This window comes from Trichoplusia ni, assembly GCF_003590095.1.
Source record: "Trichoplusia ni isolate ovarian cell line Hi5 chromosome 25 unlocalized genomic scaffold, tn1 tig00002119_group24, whole genome shotgun sequence".
In the NCBI taxonomy this organism is placed as follows: domain Eukaryota; kingdom Metazoa; phylum Arthropoda; class Insecta; order Lepidoptera; family Noctuidae; genus Trichoplusia; species Trichoplusia ni.
The window spans coordinates 1-12,095 of record NW_020799906.1 but is presented as its reverse complement, the minus strand read 5'-3'; the positions used below and the strand labels follow the sequence as shown (position 1 = coordinate 12,095).

The window sequence follows — 12,095 nt, the reverse complement described above, 5'->3', positions numbered from 1 at the left end:
CTGAATGTAAGGTAGCAGTCGGGGAAATCGCCGATTGTCGATTTTCAAATCATGTGTTTGACCCAAATACACTGAACTTTGAAATTTCTTCTCAATCGAAACACTACATGGGAACTATTTCACTTTTCATAAAGTTCTCTCAAACGGGAATATAAAAGTTTGACGCAAATCTGCTGGTCCCCGTACTCTGAATACCAGATATTTCTATTGATCCGTAAACTTTGGCAGTTTTTATATTTGGCAGCTGGGAACGCTTTGTCGGGTACAAAGAAAATAAATTATAGTGGCGATTGCTTTCCGAGAGAACAATATGCTTTTTGTGTTCATTCAATTGTTGTCGGCCGTTACAAAAGTAAAAATAATTGTTGAAAATCGATTGTGGTGCGTTTTAGCTGTTTGCGCGTCGTATAAAGAATTTATAAAATGAAAATTGTTTTTCAAAAGCTTTTACGTTTTGTAGTTTTTATGTAACTCTTGATAAACATGCAATACTTGTTGCAAGAGTCGTTTTTTGCTAAACTAAACATCACAAACATACGATGGTTCTTCTTTTAAGTACATGCAAAAATATTGCCTTGTAAAAATCTCCCCCCTCATTATCAAATAAACTACATTATTTTTTCTTTGTATTTTATTCGAACTTAAAACGTAACATCAACATTTTTGTCTCGTACATTCTATTTTTATCTTCCACGCAAATCTTTATGGCCTTATGTAATCCAACGAGCCCTCACCAGCCAATACAGTGAACGACTTCGATTGCCAAAATCACTACGCCTAAAAAATAGACTCGCAGTAAATCTCGCCTCTAAAAGAGGCCCTGCATATCGTCTCGGGATAATTCACACGTCTTTTACCTTAAATATAGGCCATTTTCTTGCCAAAACAAATGTTAGTCGACTAGATTATTTGGAAGGATTTTGCTTCAATATTAAGCTTTATTTTCTCGTTTCGGAAATAGATTATGGCCACTTTATTAATCAGAAGCCGTATCAGAAGTACGAGAAATGTTTAATTAACCAAAATACTCTTGTAGAAAAATGTTTGATGTCTCTGTAACTTTACTGTTTCGTAACATTCTGAACGTGATCTTTATCTCTATTTTTAATATTATACCGGCTTACATACGTCCCACTCCACTCAAAGGCTTGTTCCGTTATAATTAAGGTTTCAGCATTGGTCACCACGTTAGCTCAACGTGGTTGGCGTTTTTCGAAAACTCATTTTTATATGCCTGAGTTAAAACCCTGAACCTTGAACATACAATTCTAAATTATACAATTGAATTGAAGATCAAATTAATCCTGATACAATTCAAATTAAATTATTAATTTATTCAGTATTACTATTACTAGGATAGATTAAACCCATTATCACCGACAACAGTGACAAATTCTCACCTGATACCGCAACCAAAAAGGTTGTCCATCTGGTGCGACCCAGACGAAACTTAGATTGGACTGAGACCTACAGATATCGACAAATTGTGTGCAAAAGTGTGCGTGTTTCGTTAAAGTGGGATCATCCCTGCCATTGAGACTCTCTTAAGAGTAGTTCAAAGCGTCTAGCTTCAGGATTGAGGGTTATATAACGTAGCGAATATACTCGTTTCGATAATACTAGGCTGTGGGCGCTTATAGTTTACGATGAAAAAGTACCTATTTTATATCCCTGTGTAAGATCTGAATGAAGATTACAACGTTTTGGAGACTGATATTAGATAAAGGTTTAACAGATAGCTAATTCTAGACCATTATTGAGGTTTTTGATATGAAACCAAAGTAATACATCAACATAAAATTAAATACTGATTAAATCTTAATAACACATTAGAAATTTTGATCTATCAGCAAAAGGTGCTAAAATTTAAAATACTAAGTTTGATATTTACCGATCTTCGGCTTCATAAGTGAAACAGGACCAGGCTGATTTGGACTCGGGTTACGTGAAAAATAAAAAATGCCAAAAAAAAGCCTTTTTTCAAAGTAACTTGGAGTAATACCGTTCTTGAATCAATTTTTACTTTTAGCACTTGTAATACTATCTTTTTTACTTTGAAATCTATACTAATATATAAAGCTGAAGAGTTTGTTTGTTTGTTTGTTTGAACGCGCTTATCTCAGGAACTACTGGTCCAAATTGAAAAATTATTGTGTTGAATAGACCGAGGAAGGCTTTAGGCTATAAACCATCACGCTGCGACTAAAAGGAGCGAAGATAGGTACAATGGAAAATGTGAATAAACAGGGCAGGTATAAATCATAACATATATCTTCTATCCACGGGAACGAAGTCGCGGGCAACAGCTATAATATCATAATATAATAATCATGGGACAACTCACACACGGTTATTTGATCCCAAGCTAAGCAGAGATTGTGTTATGGTAACCAGACAACTGATAAACTTACTTATATATTTCTAAATACATAAAAGATAAATTACACCCAGACACCAGAACAAATGATCATGCTCATCACACAACATTTGTCCTGGGCGGGAATCGAACCCACGAACTCCGGTATAGCAGTCAGGGTCACTAACCACTAGACCAACAGGCCCGTCTCGTTAATAAAAATCTACGTTGTTACATCATCTCAGGAAATTTCCACTGTTTATCTATTATGGTTAGAACGGACAGGCAGTGGATCCGAAGTAATAGGCTTCTTCTATCCTTTGGGTACCTATGAAACCCAAAAAAAAGAGATAAACCCAATAAATATTTAAAGAAGTATTTGATAATCTTCCAGAATAATATGTTTAATTACCATGAGTTAGTTAATATTTGATAACAATACCAGATTACCTGACTGAATAGAATCAGTAACTGAACTAAGACAATCAATACACTATTAATACTAAGACCATCACACTAATAAGTTATTACCGAAGTGGTTTAACATTCTGCAACGAGGAGCTCATTAACAAATAATTAATAGCAACGATACGTCAATGTATTGTTTAACTTACTAAGCAATTATGATGATTGCAGATTAAGTACTGTAGTCAATTCAATTGTACCTATTATTTTATTTTATTAAGAAAATTTTCAAAAATTTACTTGGTAAAGAGAAGGCAAAATATATATTTTTTATTTTGTAATACCTAGTTGTTGAAGCAAACGTAGTTTTTGCCATATACAAAATGGGGGTTTATCTTAACAGCGGTAGAAGAATTAGGTTTTGTATGCTGTATAAAAGGGCCAAAAACGAGAAAAAGCCCTTTAACATTTAAGAGTATGAAAAATAGATTTTGTTGGATTCTCCGACCTACTAAATATGTACACGAAATTTCACGACAATCGGTCGAGCCGTTTTGGAGAAGTTCGATTATCTATACTAATAATATATAAAGCTGAAGAGTTTGTTTGAACACGCTTATCCCAGGAACTACTGGTTCAAATTGAAACATTCCTTTTGTGTTGAATAGACCATTCATCGAGGAAGGTTTTAGGCTATAAACCATCACGCTGGGACTAATAGGAGCGACGAAACAATTGAAAATGTGGAAAAATCAGGGCAGATATAAATCATAACTTATATCTTCTTACCACGCGGACGAAGTCGCGGGCAACAGCTAGTATTATAAGGCCGTGACACGAGAATATATATATTAGACATTAAAATTAAAGAAACGTTATATTTTTTATTTATTTGTAGTCAATGTCAAAATCAGTTAAAGACATCATTAGTATATACAATATAATAAATCAGGGCATACTGTTAATATCTTCACAATCATTACGTAAACAGTAAGTATCATGTATATTTTGTATATATTTACATAATTAGTGAATGTTTATCTGTATAATGTATAATTTCTGTATGTATCAGCTTGTTAACATCAGATCCAATGTAGTCTGTAAAGTGGATACCATTTCGAATGATTAATTCGCTTTATGTATATCTTTTGTAGATAAGGGTGTGGTGTCAGTGACAGCGGGAAAATTGGTGTCTTTAATATATATTTATTTTTTAAGTAGGTAAAATTCGGTTGTGTCATATTTTGTTCTGGGTGATAAATATATCATAATAATAAATAATCATATGAGTGGCTTATTACTGGTAACCTTATTATATATTATATACAAAAATCTGTGACCTGAGGTTTAACTACACACCTTATACCATTTATTACTTAAACAAGACAATTTAAACTGAGTTTATTTAATAGAACATCGATATTGTGGTACTAATTAGATATTGATTAAGCTAAACGTAATTATTATGTCAAAGCTGTTTGGTGATTTGAGTTTAAATAAAGATGTGTTTCTTTTCGGCAAAAGAGTTTCAAGGGGTGAATGAAAAATTGTGTTTTGCTAATGATTCACATGTGTTGTTTTACATAAAAATGCTTAAACACAATTATTTTGAAAAATACTTGAGAATTTTCATAAAAAAAATATATTTTGTCTTGTTAAACGATCAAATCTCAAGAAAAACTCTGTTTCTATCTACTCCAAAAATACCCCTTTTTCCCCGTTTTAAAGTTTTCTTTGGTATCGAGTAAAAGATGATGTAAAAGCAGACCAGTGGTCTCCTATGGCGGAAAAAAATCAACGATGTACATTTTCTCTTCTTAAAGGCCTACCATTAACCGTTCGATAAAATGAATAATATAGATGGGTGGTGTGCAGATTTCTCTGGTCAAATTATTCGCGGAATTCAAGCGTGGTTTTGTAAAATAAATTAAGCTGTGAACCGTATTGCTTAATAAAAATCAAAATGCCCTTTTAAAATGATACCAGGTTAAAATAATTTCGGGTTTTCGTCGAAATTTTCACACCACGGTCTTATTTATTCATTTATTTCACATTTTTCTTTATAGTCAAGTGGAATTTTAATAAAGTGTCGAGATTTATTTAATGAGGCATTATATTGTTACGTAATATTTTTTGTTGTTATTCTAGTAAGTCATCGCAGTCGTGCGTAAAAGAGAAGTTAATTTTTTTTAAGGAAAGTTATATGTATTGAATATTATTTTTCAATTGTTATACTAACGAAAGCATAAAAATAAGTTCTACATAACAATAAACGCTTGTGCTTGGCAGTGGGTCAGCGAATAGCTGACAATAAAAGATGTTTAGTGTTTAGCATTACTTATCACTGTTATTTGTTTTTTCCTTTTTTTAGGAATGTATTTTAATTCTTTTAAAAAGGTGTTTTACAAACTGCAAGACAAGACAACTAGAACAAGCGAGTGGGTCTCACACAAATCCTTGTCATGAAGGGAGATCGAACGATACCTACAATACGCCAGGCTTGGGTTTTTGAAGTATACCCACTCTGCTATCCAGGCAGTATCTTTTATATAGAAAGAGACCATTTTTCAAGGATTAAGCAGTTATAAGGTGGTATTCTCATCATAAAAATTTACAGTACTATAGGTACAGGGAAAAATGTCCAAGATTAATAGCACTGATCTTAATACGTTGTACCTATGCATACAGTTGCAAGCTGTTAAAGCGCAGGTGTTCGCAGTACGCGGACCCCATTAACAAATGATTAATTCTAAAGCTATGTCTCTGTACGCGGGTAGGTTTGGTTCCAGTGTCAGCGATAAATTTGATACAATTATTTTAGCTACAACATTTTTTCAAGTTCTTTTTCTCAATGATTCTTATAATAAAATTCATATGGAAGAGACATTACTAATATCATCGTGAATAAAATCTTTAATTTTTATTTGTTTGTTGAAGAACAATGGAATTATTTTTTAGATAAAAATTTATCTGACACATGCTTGGTTTTACATTGACTTTCTCATCGGAGCAGTTTGTATGGCTATAATACAGTCTTATCCATATATTTTTTTAAGTTTGCATTTCTTCGTACGCTTCGTAAAGCAAAAGATAAATACAAAATTGTCTCATCTCAAGTAAGCGTTCGCCCATAAAGCCCGCGTTAACTGGCACCCCACCCATTCAGTATAAATGGTACCTAATTCAGCGGGGAGTACACCATCTTATAACTATTTCATGAATGCCTGTTTTGGAAGCACAAAATACTGCTGTGTATAGCGTGATTATCGCGTGTTTGCTAATCCATTGCCGGTTTTATGGCAAGCTTGAATAATTTACTAAATATTTACCGGGAACTAGGTATGAAACACGCGTTTGAGTTTAATTTACAATGTTTCGAGATATTTTATCGTTAAGGGTTCGAGTGATATCACCCCACAAATTAAAATAAACAAATTAGTTTGTTTACAAGTAATTATGAAATTTATTTTTAGACACATCTCGCATTTGAGTATTTTGAATCTATTTACGTATTTTATATGTACTTTTAAATGAATAATGCTTTAAACTGCAGTTGTTTGCTTTGCACATACGTAAATAATAATTGTGTTAATAACCTAAACGCTCTGTTACTCATGATTTGAGAAAAGTATTTGGAAAAAATCCATACCGCACTAGCCGAGTGGTTGAAAACTACACGCCAAACCTACTTGTCGCGAGTTCGATCCCCGCGTTGGGCTTGCGTTTGTGCGATCCATGTATGCTTGCCCCGAGTCTCGGTTTCTTTGTGCTTATGACTTGAACATTTAAGAAACCTCGCGCGACGCAAGGACTTTATTCTTTTAGCGCAGGACTTGTTTTAAAAACTACATTCAAAAGTTCTTTAAATTATTTCAGAGATAAAATTAGCGTTTCGCATACACAAGCTGTATTTTATTTATTTCAACTTTCTCGTACAATTTTATTGTGGTTCATAAGACGGACTTATCTATACTATTTTTATAAACAGGGTTTAGATTGTGCAACTTCCCTTTTGATAATTATTTTACCAATAGAATCTTATGCTATCTGTGAGTGATCCAACTCAAAGGAGTAGGCACATGAGAGTTGGTATGAAATTAATTACGTAACAACACCAAACAAATTACGTATCCGTGTTTAACAAACTAGATCAATGATAATAACGGTAGCATCTCTGCAATTTATCTAAAATTTACACAAAGATAAGTTGACCATTTTAACTTGAGCCCTCAGGCAAACTTCCTGATGAATAAAAGAGCTCAAAGTAACCTGGATATTAATCATTGATCAAGATAAACTCATCAAAAGTAGTCGTGTTATTTAAGTGTTAATGGTTTAATTAACTCAAGACGGACTTATCTATACTATTTTTATAAACAGGGTTTAGATTGTGCAACTTCCCTTTTGATAATTATTTTACCAATAGAATCTTATGCTATCTGTGAGTGATCCAACTCAAAGGAGTAGGCACATGAGAGTTGGTATGAAATTAATTACGTAACAACACCAAACAAATTACGTATCCGTGTTTAACAAACTAGATCAATGATAATAACGGTAGCATCTCTGCAATTTATCTAAAATTTACACAAAGATAAGTTGACCATTTTAACTTGAGCTCTCAGGCAAACTTCCTAATGAATAAAAGTAACCTGGATATTAATCATTGATCAAGATAAACTCATCAAAAGTAGTCGTGTTATTTAAGTGTTAATAGTTATAATTGACTCATTAAATATTATTGTGAAATATTTCAGTTACATAACATAAAAAACGCGTTATAACTTGTGTAAGAAATCAGTTTTAGGTTTAGAAGGATATTTATTGCATCTTGATAAGAACAAATTTTGATATTCGCTGCTGATAATGGATTTAGAAGCCCAACCTTCAAATAATTGTGGTATGTAATCATATTATTTTTTCTTAGCGAAAAACGACTCCCGCACTGAGGTATTTTAATCCTTATATCGCAGAAGTGTCACATACACTCAAGTCACATGCGCAAAGACACCAAGTCTCGGCAGAAACTTCAATTCACAAAAACCCTCGTCTTAAGGGCGGATCGAACTACGTTACGCGCACTTTGGGTTTGGCGTTGTAACCTCAACCACTACGCTATCCGTGCGGTAGTCAAGTCAAGATAACTAATATTCATTATTATTATTTTCTCCTTTATACTGCATACTACCACCTCTAACTGAGAACCGAGACTGTTGTAGTTGTGGAACCGAAACAACGTAATACAGAGCGTAGAGCGTCCTCTCTCTTTTACAATTGCAAGACTTCAAAAGACGGTATAAGGCCATGGTCTTTCAAGGCACAGCTAGACACTGTCCTCTGTATATATTGACACTGACACTGACATTGTTTATGAACTGAAAATATTTATTGCCTCTGTTAGTTGAGCACGTTTTTTTCTTGCATTTTGATATAATTTTATTTATTTATTTTGAGCAAGACACGGCTCTATATCCATGTATTTCTAATTCAAATCAATCAATAAACCTTGCTGAACCCCTCACGGCCATTAGGCTTAATATGGTATAAACGAGAATGGCGTTAAAAAAAATTCGTTATCAAGTTAAAATAAACATTTAAAATATCTGAATCAAAAATCGAATTTCACCTATTTATATTTTCAACATAATTGTGGAAATTTTCAATCACCTACAATTTAAATTTTGATTTGTTTCTCGGTTTTATCACTTTAAACACATCAAATATTTCTGTAATGTGGCGAGAATGATTTTTAATAAACAAGAGAGACTGTTATCATACTGTTATGTAAAACCGACGCAGTATGGTATTTAATATTCGATAAAACTCCTTAAATAAATTACTTGAGTTGAATTTCCTATTGACTCAACTGTTAGTTCCTCACTGTAAAATCAGATACCAATGACTAATCAGTGAGTTAGTTTCACATGATTAAACAAAATTTCGCTATTTAGACTCAATTTCGAAAATTCTTAATAATCGGTCAAATCAAGAAGGTTTTATTTTAGGTATACCTTTAAGGTCTCTTTATATAGTTGAAATTGACTTTTATGAATATGTCATTGTTCATTTCATTTCAGCAATTTGAGGCCCAATATTGTCTTAATCTAAACTGTGAACAGTAATTCCGTCATCCACCATTAACTAATGACAGTATACTAAGTGAAGATTACTTACTCAGTGGTATAAACATCGTGATTCTTACAGTTTGTACTATCTAATACGCGTTAGGCTTTTGAAACAGAATTGGATTGGATATTGAAATAAAACAAAAGGAAGATAGGACTTTTGCACGTTCCCGTCGGCACGTCTATTCCAGCTTACTAAATTCTTTAATAGAGATTAAATAATCTATTGCAGCTGTGGAAGCAAGACGCGCTGTGTTTCCGTCTCTTTCTAACAATGGTAACTGCTAGTCCGATCTCACTAACGACTCCTTCATTTATTGCTGAGTAATCTGTACGATACGACAATTATTCCACCGCTGCACCGGTAGAATCGTTGACAAGCATAGCATGGTCAACTATCGTGGGATAGGAAGCGAATAAAATTCAATTGTTTTTCATTTGCACTTGAAGGATACTAACAGAAGTCCTTTTTAAGTTCTGGGATTTGCCACCAAATCTTAAATGAATGTTATTGCGGGTGTTAAAGATACCGCTCTACGCCGTGTCGTGTATTGCGCTGTTACTTTTCCACAAATATAATATATTTACTTTGAGACGTGATCATTAACCCTAAGATCGTCCTTCGAAATGGACTTTAGAATGGTAGATACGACTAAAATTGTAGATTGTTTCTTTTACCGCTCTATCGGTAATCGAATCCAAATCGCCCTTAGATGGCGTAGTGTCATTAGTGCTCTTCTTGATTATGGTCTGCTTTTTTCAGACTAGCTTTGGCTAGAGAGTAAAAAGCAGTGTATTTTTCTGACTGAAACCTACCCTTGGTCAAAGATTTAATAATTCAAATTAATAAAGATTAATTAAGTCAAAAAATTCAATATCGCAGATTATTTTAAACCCAACCCTTTTGATGGTTACTTATTATTACGAACGAGGTAGGTATAGCGTTTTGGTTTGTGTGTGTGTTTAACACGCACTTGTCTGCTTTTTAAGTGCTCCGTGATAAATCAGTTTCTATCGTGTTTTTTTGTAACTTCGATACATTTATTACACTTTTGATACGTCTATCAGATTGTACTTGAGTCTATAATTATAGCAACCGAAATTAAGGTCTGAACCTTGAAAGCCTTAATTTTAACATTACTGATTCTACTTCATTAGTACTTCCATAATTACTGACCTTTGACCCATTACAAGCTTTTCAAAATAGATTATTGACTAAGTCAGAACAATGGACGTCGAGTTCGGATTTTCGGCAATTGGATACTGTCGGCCCAGAAATTTTGCTGCGATTGCTCTGCATATTGCGTTCATCACATAATCTATTTGTAAAGTTTTACGGGAATACGGTTATTTACAGTATGCGTGAAGTACAGATATATTATGTGCCATACTCGCACTTTGGATCACAATTATTTTTAATTCCTACGTGGTCAAATTCATTCTACTCATTCTACGTTGTACGGGAGGGTAGAGCGACTTCCAAATCGGTGGCAATATTCACCGACTCATCGAAAATAAATTAGTATTGTATTGCACTAAACATCCCAAAGACATAGTTCCACAAATAGCCTATTTCAGTAATGCTTTGTTGTGTATCCACATAAAATAATTTGCATGAAGCATTAATTAACCCAATTAGAGCAACTTCCGCAAATCCAAAAGGCATCTCAAGTGAAATTTCAACCAAATTTGAGACATCAAAGAAAACTACAAACTACGGACGCCAAAATGGAACATTCAAACGCTTTTGAGATAAGACGCTAATTATAATTATAATTTGCAGAGCCGGTTACTCCGATGCAGGAAATAAACAGGGCTTACGAGACGTTCAAATTTGGATGGTTTCACGTGAAGCTCTTGATTGTGACCTTCTTCGGGTGCGTAGCAAGTATTCAGGTGACGAACAGCACGGCATTCTTACTGCCAATAGCGGAGTGCGACCTCAATATGAATCTCAAGCAAAAAGGATTGTTAACAGCCATGCCTTTTTTTGGTGAGTTACTAGGTTTTTAACTGAAGTCATCGCATAAAATAAGATTGCATGGGAATATAAAAAAAAACCTTACTATTTTAGAGCTCAAACAAAATTCTTTAATATTTCTGTAATAGACTTAGAGTAGTCGAAAGTCGAAAAAATTTTTGGCCTACTACCACGTAACTAAGTACTACCACTTAAATAGGTATTATTATGACTGTGGTAGTATACGCAATACTCGGTAATACTCTCTCCCACACCTACAAGAATATTAGTTTAAAGCATTTCGGTAGACCGTTAAAAAGCATAATACTTTTTACCGCTTCTCGAGATAATACCGGTTTATTAGAAATATTGCAGCTGAGATGGCAAAAATACTAATAATTTTCCATATTCCAGGTATGTTCATATCAACAATAATCACCGGTTTCCTAATAGACACTTTTGGACGGATCATCTTCCTGAGAATTGGTTTCGCTGGAATATTCTTCTTTACACTGCTGTCTGCTTCTAGTCAAACCTATGAAATGCTGGCAGCTTCTAAACTCTGCGAAGGTATACTGTGAGTTTACTGGACAGATTTTTTTTTATATTTTTGTTTGGGTTTTAGAATCGAGGTTCTAGAGATTTTTCGGGTGTGTCTGAATGTTTAATCTTCGCCCTAGGGGAATTGATGAAAACATGTAATTTACCAATTTAAGCTGACGTCACAATTCAAACAACACAGTACAGTAAATTGTTTGATGAATTTAAAACTTGGTCGATTATATTGATGCGGTTTACTCTTGTTCCTCTAGTACCTTGAGTAACTTCATTCAGGTTTTCACCAACATACCTGAAAACAAAAGAAAGGACATTGACTTATTGTTTGAATGCATAAAAAGGTTTTGTAATATAACTTATCAATTCTGTTATTTTTTGTACCTCTCAAATCGCAATTGCAAGTCAAATGATATTTAGTAGATAACGCTGAAATATTTCGCTTGTCTGCAGTGAAAATGGGGCATATTCCATTTTAACCAATTTGTATAAAAATACGCGTCTAAAACTCATCAAAGATGGTTAAACCTGTAGTAGTGTGGGCTAACAACGTCATTTGTCGGTAAAAAGCAAACTGATAAGTGACGTCACAAGAGATTTCAACTTATTGTATCCAACTATATTTTATATTAATGCTATAAGAAAAAATACGAGTCCGATATTTTTTGAAAATGTCATGGAACAAAATAATATG

General features: G+C 33.6%; 1 protein-coding gene across 1 annotated transcript; it reads left to right on the top strand.

The window, feature by feature from the left end:
• The first annotated feature begins 7,537 nt into the window (after positions 1-7,537).
• On the top strand, positions 7,538-11,458 carry LOC113506795 (putative transporter SVOPL). The gene is made up of 3 exons (XM_026889633.1): positions 7,538-7,661; positions 10,670-10,879; positions 11,261-11,458. Exons 1-3 carry the CDS (start codon positions 7,628-7,630, stop codon positions 11,425-11,427), a joined length of 411 nt encoding a protein of 136 aa, XP_026745434.1. The 5' UTR covers positions 7,538-7,627; the 3' UTR covers positions 11,428-11,458.
• Positions 11,459-12,095: the final 637 nt, after the last annotated feature.

What these genes read in the sequence shown, in the direction of transcription:
- LOC113506795 (XM_026889633.1), top strand. Translation starts at nt 7,628, where the DNA reads ATGGATTTAGAAGCCCAACCTTCAAATAATTGTG. An exon ending in CCAACCTTCAAATAATTGTG is followed by an intron (nt 7,662 to 10,669) that starts GTATGTAATCAT and finishes TATAATTTGCAG; the next exon opens with AGCCGGTTACTCCGATGCAG. An exon ending in AACAGCCATGCCTTTTTTTG is followed by an intron (nt 10,880 to 11,260) that starts GTGAGTTACTAG and finishes TCCATATTCCAG; the next exon opens with GTATGTTCATATCAACAATA.